General features: G+C 35.1%; 1 protein-coding gene across 1 annotated transcript; it reads left to right on the forward strand.

The window, feature by feature from the left end:
* The first annotated feature begins 22,548 nt into the window (after positions 1 to 22,548).
* Positions 22,549 to 23,682, forward strand: LOC149256095 (nuclear transport factor 2-like). Its single transcript, XM_089455215.1, has one exon. It carries the CDS (start codon positions 22,549 to 22,551, stop codon positions 23,680 to 23,682), a length of 1,134 nt encoding a protein of 377 aa, XP_089311341.1.
* Positions 23,683 to 24,776: the final 1,094 nt, after the last annotated feature.

Raw genomic sequence — 24,776 nt, forward strand, 5'->3', positions numbered from 1 at the left:
CAGAGGGATGAATGAAAGCGATGGAGAATGATGGTTTTGAGGTTACGGTGGTGACAAAGAACTTGTTGCAGTTAAGTGGGATAGGATAGAATGAAATAAAAGGTGGTGAAGGAGTTTGGTGGAGGAGTACTTATTTCTTCTTTTAGATATTTCCAGTGATGGGGTGAGCTGGAAAAAATGTACGTTGCGATATTTGGACCGTTGGTCCCCACTTGCCTTGTCATCGTGGTTTCTTCCTGTAGTCACCTCTCCCATCATTGCATCGGAGCTTTCATACCCTCCACTACCCGTCGTTGGGATTTTTCTCTGAGTTAACTAGGCGCACATGTTGTGGCATCTCTGGATGACTGCAGTCAACTAGATGAGGGTGGCCAGTTAACTAACCACCTTTTCTTGTTCAACCCTAACCATCTCTTTGCTTATGGATATTTTTAAAATACACAGATGCAATAGAGGATAGGGTTAGTCACTTCCCTGTGAGTCGAATGTATGTATTGTGAGGTATTTTGGTTCCTTTTGCTGCTGCATGCTTGTATTTCCTTTGTTGCATGCACGTATTTCCTTTGTTGCATGCTCTCTGCTCTCTGATGTGTGGCTGTTTGTTTTTTGTAGGTATCGTCTAGCTAGATTTAGCTTCAGATGGCTCCTTCAATCCCATGGTTGCACTTCTTTTGCTACTGTGGCTTGATTTTAATGGGATTAGTTGCTATAGGAATTCCTACAGGAGCTCCTGTAGTTGCTTCTCCCTTCAAAAGTTTAGATGATTTTTGTGCTAGGAGATGTGAGTATGATGCCAGAGATGCTGATGGAGATGGAGAGGTACTTGGTAAGCTTCAGGTGAGATTTGAGGTGCTGCTCCCTTTATTTTTTGTTTTTTTTTTTCTAAAAACTGGTTTCTGTGTTTTTTCGATAGGAAGGAAAAAAATGATGATGATGAGGTGATGCAGGTATGGGATGGATGGAAAGGAGGGTGGATAGCTATAGGAGGGTCTACATGCTCTTCATGAAACTTCCCAGCCCCTCAAACTGCTTTTTGGAACCATTTCTGGCTCTCTGTGATTTCTACAGGAGCCTCGTGTAGAAAACACAGGGCCTCCTATACAACAAACAGTTTCTGTGACAAAACATAGTGTGGTGGAAGAAAGGTTGGAAATGATGGAGAAGAGTGTGGAGGAGATGAAATAGGATTTGTGGCATCTTATCGTGTTCCCTGTGGTCCTCCTACAACCTGAAATGCACATTAAAATTCAATTTTCTTTTTCTTCTTTTCTCTGTTATTTTTTTTAAAGACAACTAGGGTGCCTCAATGAGATTTTCACCCTCATTGCCTACCCTAGGCGCCTCCAAGGGAGGTTTTCAGCTAGGGATCTTATTCTCCCTTTATTTTCTCTTGTATTTTTCATCATTAGGCCACCTCGGAACAAGTTTTCAACCCAATGATGAGACTCAAGCGCCTCATGGAGGTTTTCACTTGATTCCTTATTATTTTTCCTTTTTTTCGCAGTGAGTGGGTGAAGTGGAGGCTAGGACATGCTCCACTACCATCACTGTCTTATTCAGATATTCAATGAACTCTCACTTGGAGAGGGGCTTCTTGTAGATTTTCAACCTATGTCCATTGACAAACATGGGGATGGCTTCCTCATCAATGGTTCTCATCAGAACTGAACCATTGTCATTACATTTTATCACAGTGTAGGGTCCCAGCCATCTTGTCCTTAGTTTTCCTTTGAAGTCTTTATACCTTGAGCCATAGAGCAGTGCCCAACCTCCCTCTTGGAATTTCTTCTCTGTCATATTTTTGTCATGCCATATCTTCCTTTGAAGCTAAACTACCTCTGTGTGGAGAAGGACCTGGAATTTGTTCATCCAATCCATTGATCTGGAGAAGTCTTTCCTTTTTTGCATGGCTGAGGTCTAGGGCCAGCTGAGCTACCATCCTTAGTGTATTGAATTGAAATTATATTAATAGAAAAGCCTTCTTTCCGTAGACCAGTTCATAGGGTGTGAACCCTGTGGTGGTCTTCCATGTTGTGTTGCAGGCCCAGGTGGCCTCAACTAATCTATCCACCCAATATTTTATGTTCTTGCTCACTACCTTGGTCAAAATTCCTTTCAAAGCTCTGTTAGCGACTTCCACTTTCCCATTGGCTTGTGGATGGTAAGGGGTGGAAGTCTCGTGCTTTATTTTATAATGTGTGAGTAGGTCTTCAATCAAACTAGAAGTGAATTGACTGCCTTGATCTGTGACCAATTCTCTTGGATACCTGAACGTGTAGAATATGTTTTCACTCAAAAACTCAGGTACTTTTTCCTTTGTTGCTACTTTTATTGCTTTTCTTTCTGCCCACTTTGTTAGATAATCGGTGCACACAATGATGTATTGCTTCTGTTTTGAAGGAGGGTTAATAGGACCCACAAAGTCCATTCCCCACTTCTCAAATGGCTCAAAGGTCACTTGGGGTTGCACATGCATCTCATCCTTTGGAGTAAGTTTCCCCATGCTTTGACATCGATGAGATTGGCTGGTGTATCTACTCACATCTTGATGAAGATTGGGCCAATAGTAGCCTACTTGCAATATTTTGAAGGCAATCATCTTTGTTGCAAAATGGCCTCCACAAGGCCCATCATGACAGGTTAAGAGAATGTCAAAAAATTCCTCCTCCCTGACAGATATTCTCAAGATCTGATCTAGGTCAAGTTTCAAGAGATTGCCCCCAATCCAGGTGAAAGGGGCGCTTTTCCTCATGATCTTTCTCTTCTCCTTTCAGGACAGGTGTGGTGGAAACTGTGTTGAAACCAAGTAGTTTGCTATATCAGCAAACCATGGAGAGAGTAGTGAGATACAAAACATGTGTTCATATGGAATTTTATCATCCACCATTCCCTCTTCACCTGTAGGCAAATTTACTCTATACAAAAAGTCAGCAACAACATTTTCTTTACTAGGCTTATCAACAATGGTCAAATCAAACTATTGCAGTAAAAGAAACATCTAATAATGAGAGAATTTACATATAGTTTGTTCATTAAATATCTAATTACAGCATGATCAGTGTGCACATAGGTTTGATAGCCTGTGATATAATGTCTGAATTTTTTTAAGAGATGCACTACAACTAGGAGTTCCTTCTCAGTCACTGTGTAGTTTAACTCTGCCTTTGACAATTTTTTGCTTATGAGGTATATGTCATAAGGTAACTTTTCATAAATTTGTCCTAAGGCTACTCTTATTGCTTTGTTCAAGGCATCTGTGTGAATGTGGAAAGGTAGGGCCTAGTTTGGGCCTCTCAAAGTTGGGGCAATCATAAGTTTGATTTTCAAGGTATCTAGGGCTTCTTCATAGTTTTTAGACCATATGAACTCGACATCTTTTCCTAAAAGACCAAACAACAGAGAGGCTAACTTACTAAAATATTTAATGAATCTTCTGTAATATCAAGCTAAACCTAGGAAGCTTCTGACATCTCTCACCTTTTGATGAGGTGGGACCCTTTGGATGATGGCAACTTTGTTGGTGTCCACCTGCAATCATTGTTGAGATATTGAATGACCTAGCACGCTCCCTTCCGTCATCAAGAATTTAAATTTTTCCAGACTAAGGGACGGGTTCATTTCAATAGACTTGTCCAAAACTTTTCCTAGGTTAGATAAAGCTTCTTGAAAGTTAGAACCATAAGGAGTAAAATCATCCATATATATTTCCATTGCATCATAAACCAGTTTAGAAAATATACTCAATACCGATCTCTAAAAAGAGGCTCGAGCATTGCACAAATCAAAAGGAAGGACTCGATATGCATAGGTACCCCAAGGACAAGTGAAAGTGGTCTTATCTTGGTCTTACAGACTGATTCGAATCTGATTGTACCTGCTAAACCCATCTAGGAAGGAGAAAAAACTTTTCCCCACTAGACCATCTAAAACTTGATCTATGAAAGGCAAAGAAAAATGGTCCATTTTAGTGGCTTTGTTCAATTCCTGATAATCAACACAGATTCTCCACTTACCATTTTTCTTTTGCACTACTACCAAAGGAGAGACCCATTCACTGTTAGAGATGGGGTAGATGAATCCTGCATCAAGTAATTTTTGCAATTCCTCCTTAACGATGTCTTTAAGGGCTGGATTCATCCTCCTTTGAGGCTGCCTGATTAGTTTGAAATATTCCTTAATGTATATATGATGAGTACATACTGAAGGGTGCACTCCCTTAATCTCCTTATAACTCCAGGCGAAGGCATCTAAATGTTTTCTCAATAACCTGCAGAGCTCCTTCTCCTCGGAAGTGGATAGGGATGGATTGATTTTCAATGTTCTTTCTGGGCCAAACTCTATATTCTTAACATAGAGAGAGGTCAGGTCGGCCACACAGAGATGAGTGAAGGGATTGTTTTGGGTTTCCTTCACTATATCTTCTAATGAAAAGGTATTGGGGGGTATATTCCGAATTAAATTTCCAATTATATCATCCTCATCTTGTAGTTTCCCCCCATGAAAGTTTCTAATGCACAAAGTGGTGCAGAATAGACTTCATCCTCATCCCTCTCCTCCAACCAGAGAGGAAGATCATGTTCTAGCAAGGGTTGGGCAAGAGGGTATAGGGTTAATTGCTTGGACATATGCCCATTCTTGATGGTCATGTTCCTAGCCCAACAGCTCATATGGGCATCAGTAGTAGCCAACCACGGTCTTCACAAGATGAGACGATACCTAGTGAGATTTGCCTTCGGTGGGAGAACTAAGAAATCAGTAGGGTACTCCCAAGAATCAACGGAGACCATCACATCTTCCACAATCCCTTCAGGGGTCACGGTGGAGCAGTCCGCTAGCTGCAGTACTGTTGTGGTCTTCCTCAAGGAGCCATGGAGGTTAAGTTTGAGCATGGTTTCCTTTGTCATCACATTAATCGCAGCTCCTAGATCAATGAATGTATGTGGGATCATGGTTCCATTGATGTGGAGATCACCTACTGGGCTTCCAGGGTCCAGATATTTCAGACAGATTACTTGGCCTAACATCAAGTTGGACAGTTATGCTATGACATTCATGGTTGGGGCATCTCTCTTCTGCCTACCTAGATGCCTAAAGAACTTCTCCATGATCATCCTATTGTATATAGGCACATCTTTTTTTTCTTGGAGAAGTGGTATCTTCACACATAACTTTTTCAATTCTCCCAGAAGTTTAGTTTCTTCTGGGGTGGGATGTGTTGTCCCGTATAGTCTCTCACGAAAGGGTGGAATTTCTTTAGATTCACTTTCCTCTTTATCTTCTTCAACCTCCTTAGGGGGAGGTTGGCTATTTGGGAGAACCTTCCTAGATCGCAGGTTAAGCTCTTTAATCTCGACAATATAAGTTGGGCATGAGGGTTCCCCACTATATACTTGTTGAGCTTGTCTATTGTTTGGGTTTGGGTTCGGCTTGGCAAGCATTTAGGGTTTCCTTGGTGGAGCTTGAGGCAATGGTTGTGGTTAAGTAGGTGGTGGAGGTAAAAGAGCGGGAGGAGAGTTGTACTGGGGCCTCCACCCCTCATGAGATGCATTCCACTAAGTTTGTGGCTGAGCATGGGATTGAAATGAATGAGTGGCTGGTTGGGCATGATACTGAGATGGAAAGTACCAAGGAGGAGGCGTGGACTAGGAAGGATGAGAAAGAGGGCCCCAAGACAGTATGGAAGCAACTTGTTTGGGGTTGTAGTATGCCTGAGATGTCCCTTGCATCCCCTGCCGATACGGCCTAGGTCCATTCGGTCTCCTTTGGTTCATGAAATATAGTGGTTTAGTGGCTCCTTCAGCCCCCTAGTATACAACTTTAAGTCCAGGAAAATAAGGGCACTTGTCTGTAGAATGATATTCTTCACACACTGAACAAACCTCTATAGAGTTCAATGTACATTCGTTCCTACGATACCTCCTGGTGCACCTAGGACAAAAAATGGCCAAAGCCCTCTCTCCTTCCTCTTGTTTCCTTTCGATAAGCAAGGTATCCTTTTGCATGGCAAGAGTATACAACATCTCACTATTGAAATATTCCAACATGTTTCCAAGTTCACCTGTGATGGATGAATTGGATGAGAAGATAATGGATATGGTTTGATTCCCACTGCCTCTCTTTTTTGTTGCTCTAGAATGGTTTCTAAAAACAGTCTTTATGTCCTCATAAGTTAGTTGGTAGATGTCTCCCACGATCAGCAGATGGAAGGTGTCTAGAAGGTCTTTCGGAATTCCCCTGAGAAGGACCAACTTCAGAGATTTAGGGTCAAGTGTGCACCTGACCCTTTTGTAACTGAGCTAGAACTTCTCTTCATAATCTTCCAAGGGTTCATCACTTCACATGATCATTCAGAAGATTTCTTCCTTGGTATCTTTTGACCTACGGTAGTCTCGATATTTGTTATTAAAGGCCTGCTGCATATGAGCCCAAGTTGTGATGCTATTACTAGGTAAACCCATGAACCAATGCAATGTTGCATCCTTGAGATTAGAAGGAAATAGCTTCAATTTTTGCTCATCTTCTGCATAGTCATAGGTTCGAGAGATGACAACAAACTCAAACAATAAGGTTCCAGCGTCTTCTATGGGCAAACCATGGAAGTGAGGTAGGGGTGAGGAACTTATATTCTTCACTTTGGTGTCCCCATTGATCTCCCAGATGGGAAAGGTGCCCTCTATTCTTTCTCCATTCCCCTTAACATTTCTATTTTCATCCATTGTCTCAGGAGGGATGTTTTCTTCTTCTTCTTCCCATATAGGTTCTTCAAATATCTCTAGTTGTTCACCTAAAGGTTCTTCTTGATCACTGCCACCGAAGAAGAGAGAAGGTTGGGTATGTGATGTAGTGGGGGTGTTGGGCAAGAATTTTCCTGAATTATCTCTATTCCTACAAGGCATGAAAAGAAATATTTTGGTTGCTTTTTTCCTTTTCACTGATTGTACCCACAAAACTGAAATTGATTGAACAAACAAATTACAACTAACTCAAACAAAATTTATGGAATGAAATTGCAGAACTAAAAAGGAAAGCAAATGAAATGCGGAACAAAAAACAAGGAAATGAATAATCTACTTTTGTTGAAATAAAATTTGTAGAATAAAAAGTGAAAGTAAATGAAATGTAGAATTGAAAGCAAGGAAATGACTAATCTACTTTTGTTGAAATGGAAATTGCAGAATTGACAATGAAAGCAGGGAAATGCAGAAACTGAAGGAAACAACTACTCTACTTTTATTCAAATAAACTACTTAGCAGAATGTTGCGATAGAAAATGGAAGAAAACAGTAATCACAAAATACTTTGACGCTTCTGTGGTAACGGTGCCAAAAAGTGGTGAGCACCAGTATTCTAGCAATAATAATGCAACTCGTCGGCTTCCTACTTTACTTTTATCGAACCGATAGTTTGTAACAAACTTGGAAGTGACGGTGTTGTATGCACAAGTACTAGTTCTTACTAGAGGCTATCACTTGGTCAACTGGTGCAAGATCACTAGGATCTCAAGCCAACTTCTATGGATTCTAGAAGAAGCTCTATATGTGATGAAAGAAAATAAAGCTTATTCTACAGAGGCTACTCTACTGCAAAAAAGGAAATAAGACTCAAAATGTAAAGTAAACCTAGCAAACCTTTCTTAACCAACTAATCCTACTTTTGCAAAAAGAAACATGAAAGCCATGAAATGAATGCCATTACCTACTCAAGAAAGTAAACAACATATACTCAAGCTATTTCTAGAAGGAAATCAAGAAAAAACATCTTTCTGGATTTTTATCTATTTTTGTATGAAATTGTCACGCATGTAATTTATTTGTTTGTCAATGTGCAGTGATTAGGTGGCGATGGAGGGTGGTTTCAAGACATGAGAAGATGTAGGAAGGTGTGGATGGGTCTTAGGAGGTCTTAGGTGGCTTTTTGGAGGCATTTCTCACAATCGGACTTCAAAAGGAAGCAAAGAGGAAAATCTACACAAGGCTGCAGGAGTTCTATAGGAGGTCTATAAGAGGTCTACACCAGGATGGCGAGAGCCGTTTTGAAGATTTTGAAGGTGTGAGAGTGGGTGGAAAGGGTAGCTGAAGGCTGGGATGATGTGTTATGGTGCCTAGGATTGACCAAGGATTTCTAAGAGAGGAAAAGATGGTCGGGAGAGTGGAGGATATCTTATGGAAAAACACAAAACCCTAGGGTAGATTTGAGGTGAACTTTGGGTGACCTATAAGGCATAGATTAGGGAGAGAATGTGATGGCTGATAGGATGAATTGTGTGAGAAGAGATCTGCTACAAAAGAACTGAAAATCAAACAATGAGATCAAGCAAGCAAAGCAATTAAGTACATCAAAAAACCAAAATTTTCATCAAGCTAGTCTAAACTTTGATCTATGAGAGTAAATGCTGCAAAATGCTACAAGGAAAGAAAGCATGGAAGAAGACTCATTGCAAAGACAAAAATGAGCATGGTGAAAGATATCTAATGCAAAGCATTAACCTTTTAACAAACTACGATGTTATAAATCCTATGGAGAAGGGAAATCTGTGTTTTTGTAGCAACAACACGGTCTTGGCCTGAGTTCATGGTCCCAAGGGGAGGAAAGGAGGCCAAGGCTCTATTGATGGCCTTTTTGTATCTTCTCTCTATCAATATTCAACCTGCTGCAGAAAACTCAAATGGAAACAACCTTCTAAATCACCAAAAGCAACCTATTCTTAGCCAAGATAGAAATTTATCTAACAACAACTAATCCATAAATTAAAACAAAGCATATAAATACAAACAAGATGATATTGGTTGCTTCGATTGAGCCCTAACCCAAGAGCTTCAACCCTCTGAGGTAATTCAGTGCTAACTCAAAAAGGATCTCAGCTTTATTGTCAAAATAATAATAGGATTACATGAAACTGTCAACAATTCAACAAAAATTCGACCCTAGTGAGGCCCTAGGCCTCTCTACTTATACAATTGAAGCTCCTAACGACTTCCTTAAAATCACGGAGGCTTGGCTCCCAAAAATTGAGATAAAGAGAAGTTATCCTCCACTTGCTCGACTCCCTCTTAGTGCATTGATTTGGTTGTTTGTGCTCAGAACTGGATGAAGGAGACTTCGAAGTGGGGAGCTATAAATGAGGGGGATACTCTCGTATAAATCCTCTCCATTGTCCACTTCGAATTATTTCTGCCAATTTTCCATTAAATATTTGACTTTGTCTTCAAAATTCATCAAAAATGTACATTAAACACATATTAGACTCCATGGAATCAGAACCAACCCAACTAGCTCCATAAGCATAAATATAATAAAAAAAACATGCAATAAACTAAGAGAATGGTTGATTAAGATATGTTAGGAGGCAACATGAGCCCATATAATTACCCATTTATGTGGCTCAACACAGGTTTTGACTTGGTATACTCAAGAGAGTTGGGAATCTTGCCTCCTCTCTACCCAACCAGGTATTTTCCCTACATGGCACCACGCTTTGTCAAAATAGTGTTTAGATATTCAAGCATAGATCCATATTGTATCATATTTATTGAGTATTTTACTAGCAGCCTAGCTATTGTACTAACAACCTAGAGGTCTCAAAAATATTTAGATTTTATATTTATATATTCTTTGGATGTTTTTTTTTTATGTTTTTTTCTTATCCTATTAGAGGCCAGGTTAACAATTAAATTGATGTTCAGATGAAATAACATGGATCCATACACACTTAAATATATTGAAAATATATTGATTTGTTCTTGATCCTTCTCCCATTGAGGATAAATAATTAAATTGATGTTCGGATGAAATATTGTGTGAGATCTAATATTAAATGTATCGGATGAAATTTTTTATTATTATTTTTTCCTTTGTAGATCCTAGTTACAAATGCATGGTAAATAATCAAGCTAGTGTCCATTTGAAATAGCACAGATCCATGTAATTGAAGATCTATTAAGCTACGAATCTCTCTCGCACAAAAACTATTTCAAAATCCAAACCTCCACATGAAAGAGCATAGATCCATATTATTGGATATCTATTGAGCTACTCCAGTGTAAAAATTGTTTCAAACTCTATCCCTTTCTTTTTTCACTCTTCACCTTGCCTGATTTAATATAAAAGATCTTTATTAACCGTGTATTTAGTAAAAATTAATTGGAATATCAATTTTCCCTTCCTGCTTTGCACTTTGTGTTTGTTTTTTTATGGGAAATTTTCACTCTTTGTCATCTTATTGTTAATTTAAATGATATTAATGCAGGTTTTGACTAGGTGTACTCCACAGGTTCGGAGGAAACAAGCTTAATGGCTCTAGTCCGCTATTGTGGCTTCCAGTCAATATAATAATTTCTGTTTTTAAAAACATAATTCCTCCTCGAAAAATTAATTTGCACGGATGTAGAATCTCATCTCTCACTCTTTACATTCTTATTGTTAATTTAAATGTTTGACTTGGTGTACTGCATAGTTTTGGAGGAAACAAGCTTAATAGCTCTAGTCATTCAATTCAGGTCAATTTTTATGTGTGGAAAATTTATTTGAATTTTAATATTTTAAATAGGCTACAATAGAGAAAAATACGATGGGAAAAACCATGGTTTTCACTTTGTGTCAAAATATTTAGTTCATACAAAACAATGAATTGATTAATATATGGTTACATTAACTTTATATATATATATATAACTAAATACAAAACAATGAATTGATTAATATATGGTTACATTAACTTTATATATATATATATATATATATATATTCTTTTCAATAGCATGAGTTCTCATAAATTTAGATAATCAAAAGTCACTAGTAACTTGAGTGTTTACCTTAACTAACAATAATAATAATTACTATCTATTTTTATTTTAATTAATTAATTAATTTAATTTTCCCTTTACATTGCATTATTACTATAAATAATAATTTTATTCTATTTTATTATGTTTATGGGGTGAAAATGTTCATATTACATTGCATTAAGTTACACATTATATTAAGAGTAGTCTAACAAGGCCACAATTTTGCTAGAAAAATAATGGAAGTGGAAATTTTGACATGATGTTAGCAAAAATTTCACAGAATTTTTAATATATAAACATGTAACAATATATAAACATGTGACAAGATGATTAACTATGGAGATAAATGTGTTTTGTTATAATACCTTGAATTATTAATACTAGATGCTCAAATCTCTAAATGTAACTCATTTCATATGACACTTGTCAAATCCATAAGCATGTTTATTTTTTAATAGGACTTCAAAATGTTAATTTAATTATCAATAATTATTTGGTGCGTGGTAGGGTTTTAACATCCATAGAATATTGTGGAATATTCTTAGCAGTATTCACAAACTAAAAGTTGAGATTTATCTCGAAAGTAGCTATGCCCAAGTGTGATATAAATATTTTTACATATTTTTTCAAATGTATATAAGTTTAATTTATCTATTAATTTTTTTAATAATGAATAATAATAATTGAAAATAAATCGTTTTAGAAGAACTCACCTATTTGCCACTTTTGCATCCTTAAATTTATTGTTCGCTCATTGAGAGTTCTTCCATGAGATCAACATGGACAATACTCTTTGAAATATAATTTGTTAATGGATAACAACCCATTTCTAAACACTATGACACAATTTGACATAAATTAATTGCACTCTTGAGTTGAATTAAATAAACTGAGATACAAAAAAAAGAGAGTAAATATATTAAAGATCACTTGTATTGCCAATAAATTTAACATCATGATTGACATCATCAACAATATTTATATCTATTGTAAGTATGATGACACTTTGTTATGAATGTTGTGGATGTTGTAAGAGATGGTCACTTCTTCATTGCAATTTTATTGCACCCAAAACCAATTCCTTGTTTCCAATGGTAGATTTCCCATGTTGTTTGAGGATTTTCTGAATAACATTACTAAATTCTCCATATTTTTTTATCTTGATCCCCTATAGGAAAAACAATGACAAATGTCTCGTTAGTTTTGCATCTTCTCATAAGAATTACATGATGAATAATTTGCTTCCCTTGTTGCACCTTTTCATGGGGAGATTCTAGATGGTGGCCTTTCATACGGGCTTCCATTTCTTCAAGTACAACAAACCCAGTGTTGAAAATCTTGTGAACTCTCAAGTTATCATGTTCACTAGAAAAATGATATAGAGCAATCTTGTTTTTATTATTTATATGCATAGATGAAATAAGATAATTTTAAATACAAAACTTTATGACAATTCATAATTGTTCATACTAAACTTTTGTTTAATGAAGTCTTTTATGAACAAACTATAGTGTAATTAAATTAGTAAAACTAACTACATAATTATCATGTTTCTCCTTGGCATTAAAGGCAAGTGCAACCTTGTAAACATGAGGGCAAAGGAAAGATCCTACAATTACCATTTACCATTGAATGTGAAGGTGGTCATCTTATCTTTTAAAACTCCTTCACCTTAAAGATAAACTTGATGTTGTAGACATGAAGATGAAGGAAATATCCTACCTTCACTGTGGAATGTGAAGGTATTCATGTTATCTTTGAGCAACTTTTACCTTCACCTTTAAGGAAAATGCAACATTGTAGACATGAACACAAATGAAACATTCTACTTTCGCCATGGAATGTGAAGTCATCGTCTTATTTTACATAAACTATTTTTATGATTCCCTTTTTCACATTCCATATTTTCCATCTTGTTGCCTAAAGTGATCATTAAGTTGTAAACGAATGAATGAATTTAAAATTAGATCAAAGTAAGTGAATTTACTGAGTTCTCATCCAAGGTTTTTAAAATTAGATCAATGTAAGTGATTTTACTCTTCTCATCAAGGTTCTTTGTTCTGCCATCACTTCTTGTTTTCACCATGTAAGTGATTTCTCTTCTTCTTCTAGCTTTGATTGACACTTTTCTTACTATTTTTTATCTTCAATGATTTCTTATATGTTATATGGCACGATTCTTCTTTAATTTATGTCTTAATGTGTTCCTTTTATGTCATGCAATTGCGAGTACTAATAACTTAAAATAAAGCTATAATTGCAATGAGAGACTATCCAAACCAGTTTGGTACAAATGTTGTATTGTATTATTAACATTTTGTTTAAGCCAAATTACATTAAAAAGTAAATTATAATAATTAAATAAAAATATTAATATAATTTAACATTTTAAGTCACTCCAAATACAATTAGAAAGTAAAAATAAACACAAAAATAAAGTTATAAAATTAATATAAAAATAAAAAATATAAATGGCCCATTGTATTGACCCATGGTATTCATGTGGAATATAGGCTATTTAAAGGGGGAAATAGTTATGATACATCTAGATTAGTTTAGTTAATTTTAATGATTTCATTTAATGGTGAACAATGTAAGATATATTATAGAATAAGTTTGTGACTTATCATGCATCATGTCTATGCTAATTTTATTAATAATCATTATACGAAAGCCTCTCTCCAACCTAATATGTAGCTATGTTTTAATGTAAAGTTTATCATTTTGACTAAGTCAAATTACTAAAGGTTTATCATTTTGATAAAGTCAAATTAAGTAAAAACTAGTCACTTTCTCATTACTAGTAATTTAAAATAAAGTTATAATTGCTAGAGAAACTAGTCACTTTGCTAATAATTTAAAACAAAGTTATAATTGCTAGAGGTTCTCATCCAAGTGAGTTTGTTCGAGATGTTATATTGTATTGTTTAACATTTTGTTTAAGCCAAATTACATTAAGAAATAAAAATTAAATAAAAAGATTAATTTAATTAACATATTAACTCACTCAAAATTAAATTAAAAAAAAAAAAAAAAAAACAAAAATAACAATATAAAAATAAAAATAAAAGTGACCCATGGTATGGTATTAATGTGGAATATAACTTATTTGTAAGAGAAAATTAAAGAAGCTTAGTAGATCCCTAGTTAAGATAAATCTAGGCTAGCTTAGTTAATTTTAATGATTTCCTTTAATTGTGAACAATGTAAGATATATTATGGAATAAGTGTTTTGAGACTTATCATGCATCATGATTATGCTAATTTTATTAATAATAATTGGGCTAAAAGGCTCTCTCCATCCAAGTATGGTAGCAATGTTGTAATGTCATGTTTATCATTTTGACTAAGTCAAATTACATAAAAATAAAATAAAATAAAAAGATTAACCTATTGTAAACATTTTAACTTGGTCAAAGTTAAATAGAAATAAATAAATTTAAGAAATAAAAACAACCCTATAAAAATAAAAATATATATAAAATAAAATTACCCATGGTATTCATGTGGAATGTAACTTATTTAAAGGGGGAATTAAACCAGCCTAGATCCATCTTAAAATAACATAAAAATAAAATTAAAAAACTAATGTAATTTAATGCAAATATTTTAACCCAATCAAAATAAAATAAATAAATAAATAAGAATAACCCTATAAGAAAGAAAAAATAGCCTATGGTATTAACTCATGATATTGAGAATGATGGTGTTGACTCATAATATTCATATGGAATGAACCTTATTGAAAATAAATAAATTAAGCCATCAAATCTCTTCATTATACAATTTTAAAAAAAAAATTAATACCACTTGACTTAATATATCCAAAACTAAAATAAATTTAAAGTGATTCTAATAATTTATATAACTAAGGAGAGAGCATGAGCTCTCGCTCTAGGGGGATGGACATTTCATTGGCTCTGTCGCTCCTTAGGGAGCATGAGGGGAATTGGATCCTGGGGTTGATGGTCTTGGCCTTCCCTCCTCCCCATGTATCATTGAGGTATTACAAAGTGGTCTTCTCATTCACATATCTTGGCAACTGATTTCTTTGTATGGTCTTTGGTTTCGCACATGAGCAGGGATTTGGCACACCAGAACGAAGGGTCCAAGCCAAGGAAAATTTTAAGGATGGAAAATTTTCTTGAAGTTTAAAACATTGGCGAATCTCACTAATCCCTAATATGCAAATTATAAATGTTTATTGATATATTTGTAAAATTAATCAAATTTATAATTATTTTATATATAGTCTCTCTATAATGTTGGCGATTTTTAAGGTAAAATAATTTTATATTCTAAAATTTGGGCGAATCGTCTTTTATAAAATTGGAAATTGTCAAATGTTTTTTGTGGAAAAATCATGGAAAATTAGCCCACTCGGCGAACATTAGCCCCTAAAATTTTCCATGGTCCAAGCTCAGAAAAGGAGGCTCAACAAGTAGGCAAGCCGCTGCCAAGATATTACTCTACTGTTAGAAAACTAATAAAATTAAACAGCGATTCTGCATGCGGAAAGAACTGAAAAGAATCACTGAATCTTAATGCCGAGGGATACGAATTACCTCGAGCCATTGGTGAAACTGTTGATGCAATTTCCTTCTCAAACACCACGCTCCAGCTGCACATGCAAAAAGGAAAGAAGACAACTAGTCTGAAGGCACTTCCGAGCTCTGCTATCTCAGCTAGATGGTCTAGAACTGAAGGGGATTGAGATATGAGCTTGGGGACCAAACAGATGAACATATAGCTAAGCTTCCATCAAGCTTCTAAAAGCTATGTGTTAGAAAAACCACAAATCAAGGTAGAGATCAGATCAAAGTGATGGACCTCTTTAGTAGCTCCCAATTATAAATTTAGTAATTGCAGTTGATTTTCTTAACTTAAGGAAACTACTGCAGTTGGTTTCCATAAGTTAAGAAAAGCTGCAATTCCATAAATCAAGGTAGCTTTTGTGTAAAATCAATGGAGGTTAACATTCTCCCACTTGGTCCATACTTCCAAACTTAATGTCTCAAAAACCATTGACAATCTGTATTAAGTAATAGATACATGAATCATGGCGATAAGTCCTCTTATGACGAGTATTATCTTAGATGTATTACTATGCATTTATTCTTATTATAATTTATGTGGCAACAATATCTTAATGAATAAACCTTATGTTTATTCTTGGTCCTTCTTAAATGAATTTTCTCAAATCAACTTAAGGTGCACATAAATATGAGAAAAAACATCACAATAATTAAGAATTTCATTAAAATATCACTGTCCATACAATGAAAAACTTCATAATGGAACCAAGTCCCATATTCAATACATGATCCTTGAATTTAAACGGTGGCATGCCCTTAGTTAAAGGATCAGCGATCATTAACTCAGTGCTGACGTGCTGAATGACCACTTTATTTTCTTTAACACGTTCCCTTATAGCTAAATACTTAATGTCGATGTGTCTATTTCGACTCCCACTTTTTTAGCCATAAAACAAGCAGCTGAATTATCACAATATATTCTCAATGGCTTAGAGATAGAATCCATAATTCTAAGTCGAGAAATGAAATTCTTAAGCCATACACCATGTAAAGCAGCCTCAAAATAGGATATACATAAGCATGTAGTCTTTGGTCCCTTGAAGGTACCTCATTACTTTCTTTGCAGCTCTCCAGTGGTCTAAACCTGGATCACTTTGATATCGTCCCAACATTCCCACAACAAATGCAATGTGAGGTCTTGTGCAGACTTGAGCATACATTAGGAATTGCTCATCTCTTAGGTCTAGTAGATCTTCTTAATGTTGTACCATCATCTTCCTGAGAAGTATGTGGTTCAACTTGTTGTTCAAAAGTTCTTGGCAACTCTTGAACTCCTTGATCTACTGGAATATCGTCAGCAGCTTGTGGAACTTCAACAATTGGTTGTTCAACACCAGTTTGTACTTAAGGGGTGCTATGAATAATAACCAATCTTTCACTTGAAGTGGAAGGTTGAGATTCTGAATGATCTTTCTCAGAAACTATGTTTCTAGGTTGATCACTCCCACTCATCAAGTCATTTTCAAGAAACTTTGCATTTCCTCATTCCACAATCCTAGTGCTGTGAGATGGACAATAAAATCTGTAAGTATGTATGATTTCTAATATGTCTGAACTCCTATTGGCACCTTTCTTTGACTTGTTGGTCTGCTTTCCCTTTATGCATTCCACACAAGTCTCAAGATCAGTAAAATCTAGAGTATTAAGTATTCCTTCATTTACCAATCTTTTAATTCTATCTATGGAGATATGACCTAGTCTCCAATGCCATAATTTAGAGGAATCTTCATTAACAACACATCTTTTAGTGCCAGTGTGAACATGCATTGAATCATATGTGACATTGTTTTGTAAATTAATGCAGTAAAGACCATTAGACAAAATACCATTCCCAACATAATCAGATTTATAGAATAGACTGAAAGATTTTTCTAAAAAGTTTAAGGAATATCCAAAAGGTACAAGCCTTGAAACTGAAATCAAGTTTCTAGAAAAACTTGGAACGTAAAAGGTTTTTTCTAACTCCAAAACAAAGCCACTACTTAAAGTTAAATAACATGTTCTTATAGCTTCCACATGCAAGCCCATCTTGTTTCCTGATAAGATGCTTTGCTCACTTCCTACTGGCTTCCTTAGGTTTTGCAAACCTTTGCAAGAAATTCGAAATGTGAATTGTTGATCCAGAATCAATCCACCATGTGTTAATATTAACATTAACCATATCAGATTCATAACAAACAAACGAGATTACTTCCTCAAGTTCGGGAATGTCAGAACGAATTTCAGAGAAATTTGCAGGTTGTACTACTGCATCAAAATAAAGAATCACATGCTTATGTTGAGGCTTAATAAACTTTCATGTTCTACCAATGTAAAACATGGTAAAAAGAATTGAATCAAATGACATGAAAATTGCCTGTGGGCTAAATTTTCAATTCAAACAGATTCAATAAAACTTTATGAACTTTTATGTTTTACCAATGTAAAACATGCTAAAAAGAATTGAATCAAATGACATGAAAATTTCCTGTGGGCTAAATTTTCAATTCAAGCAGATTCAATAAAACTTTATGAACTTTCACGTTTTACCAATGTAAAACATGCTAAAAAGAATTGAATCAAATGACATAAAAATTGCCTGTGGGCTAAATTTTTAATTCAAACAGATTCAATAAAACTTTATGATAAAACTTATTAATTCATAACTCCTATGGGTAGGTTATGAAATTTTATCCTAATTAATCACATAAATATAATAAAAATTCCTGTGGGATAAAATTTATTATATTCAGTGTAATTAATTACAATTTAATGTCTAAATAATCTTTATGTGATCTTGCCAATCAATATATAATTTTATTTAATTAAAGATGTTGTGGCTATTCTCTAATTAATTAAAATCATATGGATCAATAGACATTATTTTGTTGCATAAACAAAACTTAGCCAGAGAGAAAAATAATGTTTACTGAAAGGAGTAAGTCAAAATGACATTTTAATAAACTCCATAAAACTGTAATAATTCTCCAGCAAAATCAAAAGCAGTCAGCATTACCGAAAATGACTACAAATTGATTGTTCAGTTTATAAACTTAACCCAGAGATTGACTGAATCAGTTTTGATCTACTTTGCATTTGCATAGCAAATGCAGTTCGAAGACTAGCTGGCTTGACTTCAGGCTCCGTCCTTAAGTTTATAAAACAACAAAATAGACCAGCAAACAAACTATTTTGCTCACAAGATCTAAACCATGATTTATATCAACAGCAACCTTTATTCAAACACAAATATTGTTCCTTCAATCCATAAAAAAAGGAAACATATTTACCGATTTGTTGTGATATTATTTAAATGAAAATAATATAAATGAATAAATTATTTTCAATGATCAATTAATGAATTTGCTTGAAAATGAATATAATGTGGTTTAACTTTCCGATTCTAAAATGGATAATGTCCCATTTCATTTTCAAGAATCTAATCCAAGTGATCATTCAATTCATTCAGATGGGCTGCATATAATCAAGCATATAACGCTTCATTGTCAAACATTAGCTGATGCATCAGACACTAGCAAACATGTGCAACAGTGATTGGAAGATGCACGTCTTGGACAAAATAATGAGAAAGCGCTTAAAGTCAATCAACAGTGAAATCGCCATGAGCAACGTTGCTGTTGAGTGCATATAAACCTAACACATTATATGTGTATACATCTAGACATATAAGCTACAAACATGAGAAAATACAAGAGAAAACCAACGTTGCATGATACAAAACGAAGCAGAAGCAAACACAAATGAGGCGGCTACTACTCCAACATGTGCAACATGCACAGCCGAAAAATAGTTCGACACTTCCTTGATTTACATTGTGGAAACGGTTTATAACTAACACCGAAAACCAATTCATACAAACATAATCAAAAGTATCATAATTTTCAATAACCAACCCACGGCATGCCTTACAGTCAATAGCCTTATGTTCGTCAAGTGTTACGCATTCCATTATTTTAACTTTCAATAACCAGGACAGTTCTCTGTACTCATTCATACTACACAATTCAATTCAACTTCTAGTTCTTCAGCTCATTAAATAAAATAAAAAATCTATAAAGAGAATCATTCAAAGGCCTCATGTTGAGGAAAAAATTCGAACACAAATCTATTGCAGCATTCTTTCCCTCTTAGTGAACCATATAAAAGAGGAGCATGCTTGAACAGGCTTTTCAAGCAATCAAGAATTCAATTCTTATTAAGCCATAAATAAACGCAAGAAAAAAGGGTTTCAAAATTAATTTCGGTCACAGAATGCCCTATTTACCAAAATTAACTTGGTTTGATTCTTTGGATTCAAGACTTTCACCCGATCCATTTTAAAACAACACAAGTCTTCTACCGCCAAGATCCGTTTTTTCAAGCAAAATGATATAATTCAAATTTCAAACAGTGATATTTAATACTCGATTGACATACACGTAAGAGGGCAAAAATCCAATAAATATATACAAATACAAAGAGCCTGCATCTTGCATACCTCAATAATGATGGCACCTGTAAAAATTAAACCCTGAAATCCTACTCTGCTCCGGAACAAGAAATCATCCTATTTTCAAATGGAGGACTTGCACATACAAACAACATATATATCCATCGTCATCAGTTATATAGGCATGCACCATGAGATCGAAATCTCTTCCCGTACTTGTATCGATATATATCTAACATATATACACTTGAATGCAATTAAAAAAATTTAATTGCACCATTAATTAAAAAAAATTTGAAGTTCCCGTGTTGGGAAAAATTTTATACGATTCTAAGGTGCGAGCTCGATCACTACCCGCCTCATTCAAATTCAAATCTCGGGTATAAAGCATAATTTCGGTCTCACACAGCCACTAAAATCGCATGAATAATCAATCGGTCTTCCAAAAACATTTCGCCCTATAGCCAAATGCGAGATATGTCCAATGCAGTTCCATGCGTATAACATACCATATCTCGTCAGCATGCTTTGACTACTGTGACAAAATAGACTCATTGTTTCCCAAAATTCATGGCTGATAGGCACGCTCTTTTTATGATGTATGTGCATATCAATATAAGAAAATTGTGTGAAGAAAGTGAAGGTTCGAAACTAACTCCACCATTAAAACAATAAGGGGAGAAGAAGAACAACAGTGGAGAAAGCCTCGAAGCAGCAGAAACAACACCAACGAATGAAATGAAAAGAAGCAATACAAAACTGACGATGAGATTAAGTCGAATAAATGAAAATAAAAATCACTTCAAAATATTCGAATCCACACCAAGGCAGAGGTAAACTCCGCTCTGATACCAAGTGTTAGAAAACTAATAAACTTAAACAGGGATTCTGCATGCGGAAAGAACTGAAAAGAATCACTGAAACTTAATGCCCAGTGATACGAATTACCTCCATCCATTGGTGAAAATGTTGATGCAATTTCCTTCTGAAACACCACGCTCTAGCTGTACATGCAAAAAGGAAAGAAGACAACTAGTCTGAAGGCACTTCCAAGCTCTGCTATCTCAGCTAGATGGTGTAGAACTGAGGGGGATTGAGATATGAGCTTGGGGACCAAACAGATGAACATATAGCTAAGCTTCCATCAAGCTTCTAGAAGCTATGTGTTAGAAAAACCACAAATCAAGGTAAGATCAAAGTGATGGACCAATTTAGTAGCTCCCAATTATAAATTTAGTAATTGGAGTTGATTTTCTTAACTTAAGGAAACTACTGCACTTGGTTTCCATAAATTAAGAAAAGTTGCAATTCCATAAATCAAGGTAGCTTTTGTGTAAAATCAATGGAGCTTAACATCTACATCTACAATCTCACACCTGGGCCATGGTCAATTGCATGCCTCTACTCAGACCAAGAATGGGCAGCCACAGGGACACCCGAGAAGGGCCTCAACTGAATAGTCCAGGGAATTGAGGCGCACCCTTTCTTCTCGAAGGAGAAGAGGAAGATCTAGTGCCGATCTAGTGCCTCTAGCTCTCGGCCTGGACCTATCCCTACCTCTCGCTCCGCCATATTACCTTTGATAGCGCTCTAAATAGGCCCACTATCACTTCCTATTTTAGAGTGGTTTTTCAGTAAGAAAGTCAAGTTGATGATTTAAGGACTAAGGCAGGGAATTCAAGGGCAATCCTTGATCCCTCTTCATCATTTCAGCTCCCTGCGGAAAATGCCCGTGAGAAGGAAATAAATGAACAAGTGGGCAGGGGATGATGGTTGATCCATTCTGGTAGCGTGGGGACTGAGACAGAGGAATTAAGTGATATGGGCTGGTGTGGAATCATAGAAGAGCCATTGATGAGTAAAAAATCCACCCACCCTTCTTTTTTTGGTAGAATGCCCCTCTCCACTGGGAACGGTTGTAAGGCGACTTGGATCTGGGATCTTTGGTATCCCTCAGTTTATTTTGAGTTTTTGAATTGTCTTATATTTCATAGATAGTTCGGGTGCGACAATTTTCAAATGTGTTTGTTCTGAACAGATCTGCCTCCTACAGGAGCAGAGTGCTTGAGTTTGGTCATGATGTAAATTCACTTTTACATGTTAATATAATAGATATGGTCATGATGTAAATTCACTTTTACATGTTAATATAATAGATATAGTTTTACTCAGAAAAATAAATTAAAAATTATATAACTAAACTAATTTTAAACTAACCACCACATGAGTTTTATGTTCTACCATTTAAAAAATAATTATAATTTACTAATTTTACCAAATCGTGTAGTAGTTGACCCAATCTTTAAGCCTATTATATTGATTTTGTACTTATTTCATTTTTTTTTAATATTTGATACTTCAATTACAAAGTTTTATAATTGTTTACGTCAAGTTTTACGATTATTCTCCTTTATTGTTTAAGTTTCCGGAATATCTATTTTATTCCTTACGTTACGAACGTTTCATTAACAACCCCTTTATTGTTTAAGTTTCCGAAATACCTATTTTATTCCTTACGTTACGAACGTTCCATTAACAAAGGAAGCCTTGTATATGGGCAAGTTTTCTCCACATATCTTCATAGCACAAAAAATTTGATAATCCTGAAGTCAGTCACTGAGCTAATTTTGCCAGTAGTTATATAAGCAGTTGCAGGACACGGTGCGTTTATTTTCCGTCCGCTCCATTCACCGATTTAACCAATTGAATTAATTTTTCATCAATTTCCTCTGGAGCCGAAATGACCATCCAACAAGAAGACATAGCCAGAGCTCCTGAGATTCCCAATGCACAGATTGTTGGGCTTGCCTTTGTGAAGGACTATTACAATGTTCTTGTTGCCTCTCCCCAATCGCTAATCAAATTTTACGAGGACCGCCGTATACTGAATCGCCCATCGCTGAAAGGTGAAATTCTTTCACTTACTACTGTCATTGAGCAGCATATAACATGTCGAAACCACAACAGATTTAAAGTGGAGATCAAATCAGTGGACTCACAGGCTTCTCACAATAATGGAGTACTGGTTATGGTAAGTGGGTCAATTACCTTTATAGACAATGCAACACGGTCCTTCACTCAGACCTTTTTCCTGGCTCCTCAGGAAAATGGGTATTTCGTATGGAATGATATTCTTAGGTACGTGGATGAAGAAGCACATCAGCCAGAGCACAAGTTTTCCCAGACAAATTGCTACCCTATAGAACAATATGCAGCCCATGCTGATTCCGTCTCAGAACCAGTTGTCAAGTCTGAAATAGAATCTAAGGTTCAGACTGCTGTGGTTGAGCAACCCACAACAATGGCGGAGGAGGTACACATGCGCAGGAAAGAAGTCGTATCAGGATCAGCTGGCCATTCCCAGAAAGTTTCCGCAATTGAACATGTTCACAATCAAGGGCAACCTACAAGTACCCAAGAAACTCCAGCTGTATTTCAATATGCACCAGAAAAGTCTCAGGATTTAACTGTTAAAGAAGATGCAGCAACGCAGACGGTTGCCTTACGATCTGCTATTAGGGCAGTGAAAGATAAAAGCACTGCAGAAGAAAGTGGGTGCTCTATTTTTGTCAAGAACTTGCCTGTTCATATTAGGCCTCGTCAAGTTGAGGAAGAGTTCAGAAAGTTTGGGTCAATTAAGCCTTCTGGGGTTCAAGTTAGGACTATCAAAGAACGTAGATTCAGTTACGCTTTTCTTGAATTTGAAGACCCAGCTTCAGCCAAGGGTGCAATTCAGGCATCCCCTATTCGAATACGTGAGCGAAATGTATATATCTCTGCGAAACGTCCAATTGCTGATAGAAAGGGCTTGAGCGATGTTGGACCAATTACTATTCCTATGGCGGTCAAGGATGTGGGAGAAGCGATCTCGTGAACAACAGAGCGAGAGGAAGCTAGAATTTTGAAAAGCTAGAATTTGAACCCCATGTTAGAATTTTGATGCGATTTAAATCAGTTATAATTTTGGAAAGCTAAAATCTCAAGCACATGTTGGATTTTTGATGCATTTACGGCATTCTAGATTATGAACTTGTGTTTGTTTTGTTGTTTTGGTTATCATAAATGTAGTTGTATTGTGTTTGTTCTGTTGTTTTGGTTATCATAAATGTAGTTGTATTGGTAGTAAATGTAGTTGTATTGGTGGTAAAGTTTTAGTGTTTGAATCAATTTACAATTTTTTTTTGCAGTATTATATATCTTGTATTATCAGTGTATCTAGTAGAATCTTTAGTATACTTTTCCTAAAAAAAAATAATAACCTCTATATAAAAATTAGGTATCCATAAATCATTAAGAAAATCTGGTTATATATATACAGTTAATTTATGCATAATACGATTTTGATTTGTTGATATGTTTACAGTTTAACCAAAATGGATATTGTCATAAAGCATCATTTATAAGATCTCACGTGTTATTTATTTTATTTATTGATGTATTTGTTTTGGGTGAAAAGTATCGTTGTTAGATAGTGCGGAAGGATAGAGTAAAATAAATCTACTTTCCTTTCTAGAGTAATAAAATATTATAAAAATATTTAAATTGAAGATAAAAATTTAATATTAAATTATTATATATATTAATCATCTTAAAGTTAATTTATAATATAAATTTATATTAAATTTAATTTAAATTATCTGAATTTTAAAATGACAGGTAGATGATTATTCCTTCAAAGCAATGAGTAGAAATTAAAGTCGTGAGAAGTGGGAGTGAGTTAATAGTGGGAATGTATGGATCAATGGATACTTATATTTAGATATATATCTATATTTATATATATGAATTTGAATTTGATTATTTGGAGGATGTTAGTGTCAGTGAACCAATTTTGATGGATAGTTTAATATAAATAAAACGAGTATAAATGGATTTCTGATAGTTATATATATGTGTGTGTGTGTGTGTTTTTCTTATTTTGTCTCTCTATCTCACCCCGGAAACATATAAATTCTCACTCTCACAAAA

This window comes from Pinus tabuliformis, chromosome 7, assembly GCF_031772625.1.
Source record: "Pinus tabuliformis cultivar Carrire ecotype Pingquan chromosome 7, CPIR1, whole genome shotgun sequence".
Lineage (NCBI taxonomy): Eukaryota > Viridiplantae > Streptophyta > Pinopsida > Pinales > Pinaceae > Pinus > Pinus tabuliformis.

Bases quoted from the DNA above. Each gene is read 5' to 3' on its own strand.
- LOC149256095 (XM_089455215.1), top strand. From the start codon at position 22,549: ATGACCATCCAACAAGAAGACATAGCCAGAGCTCCTGAGATTCCCAAT.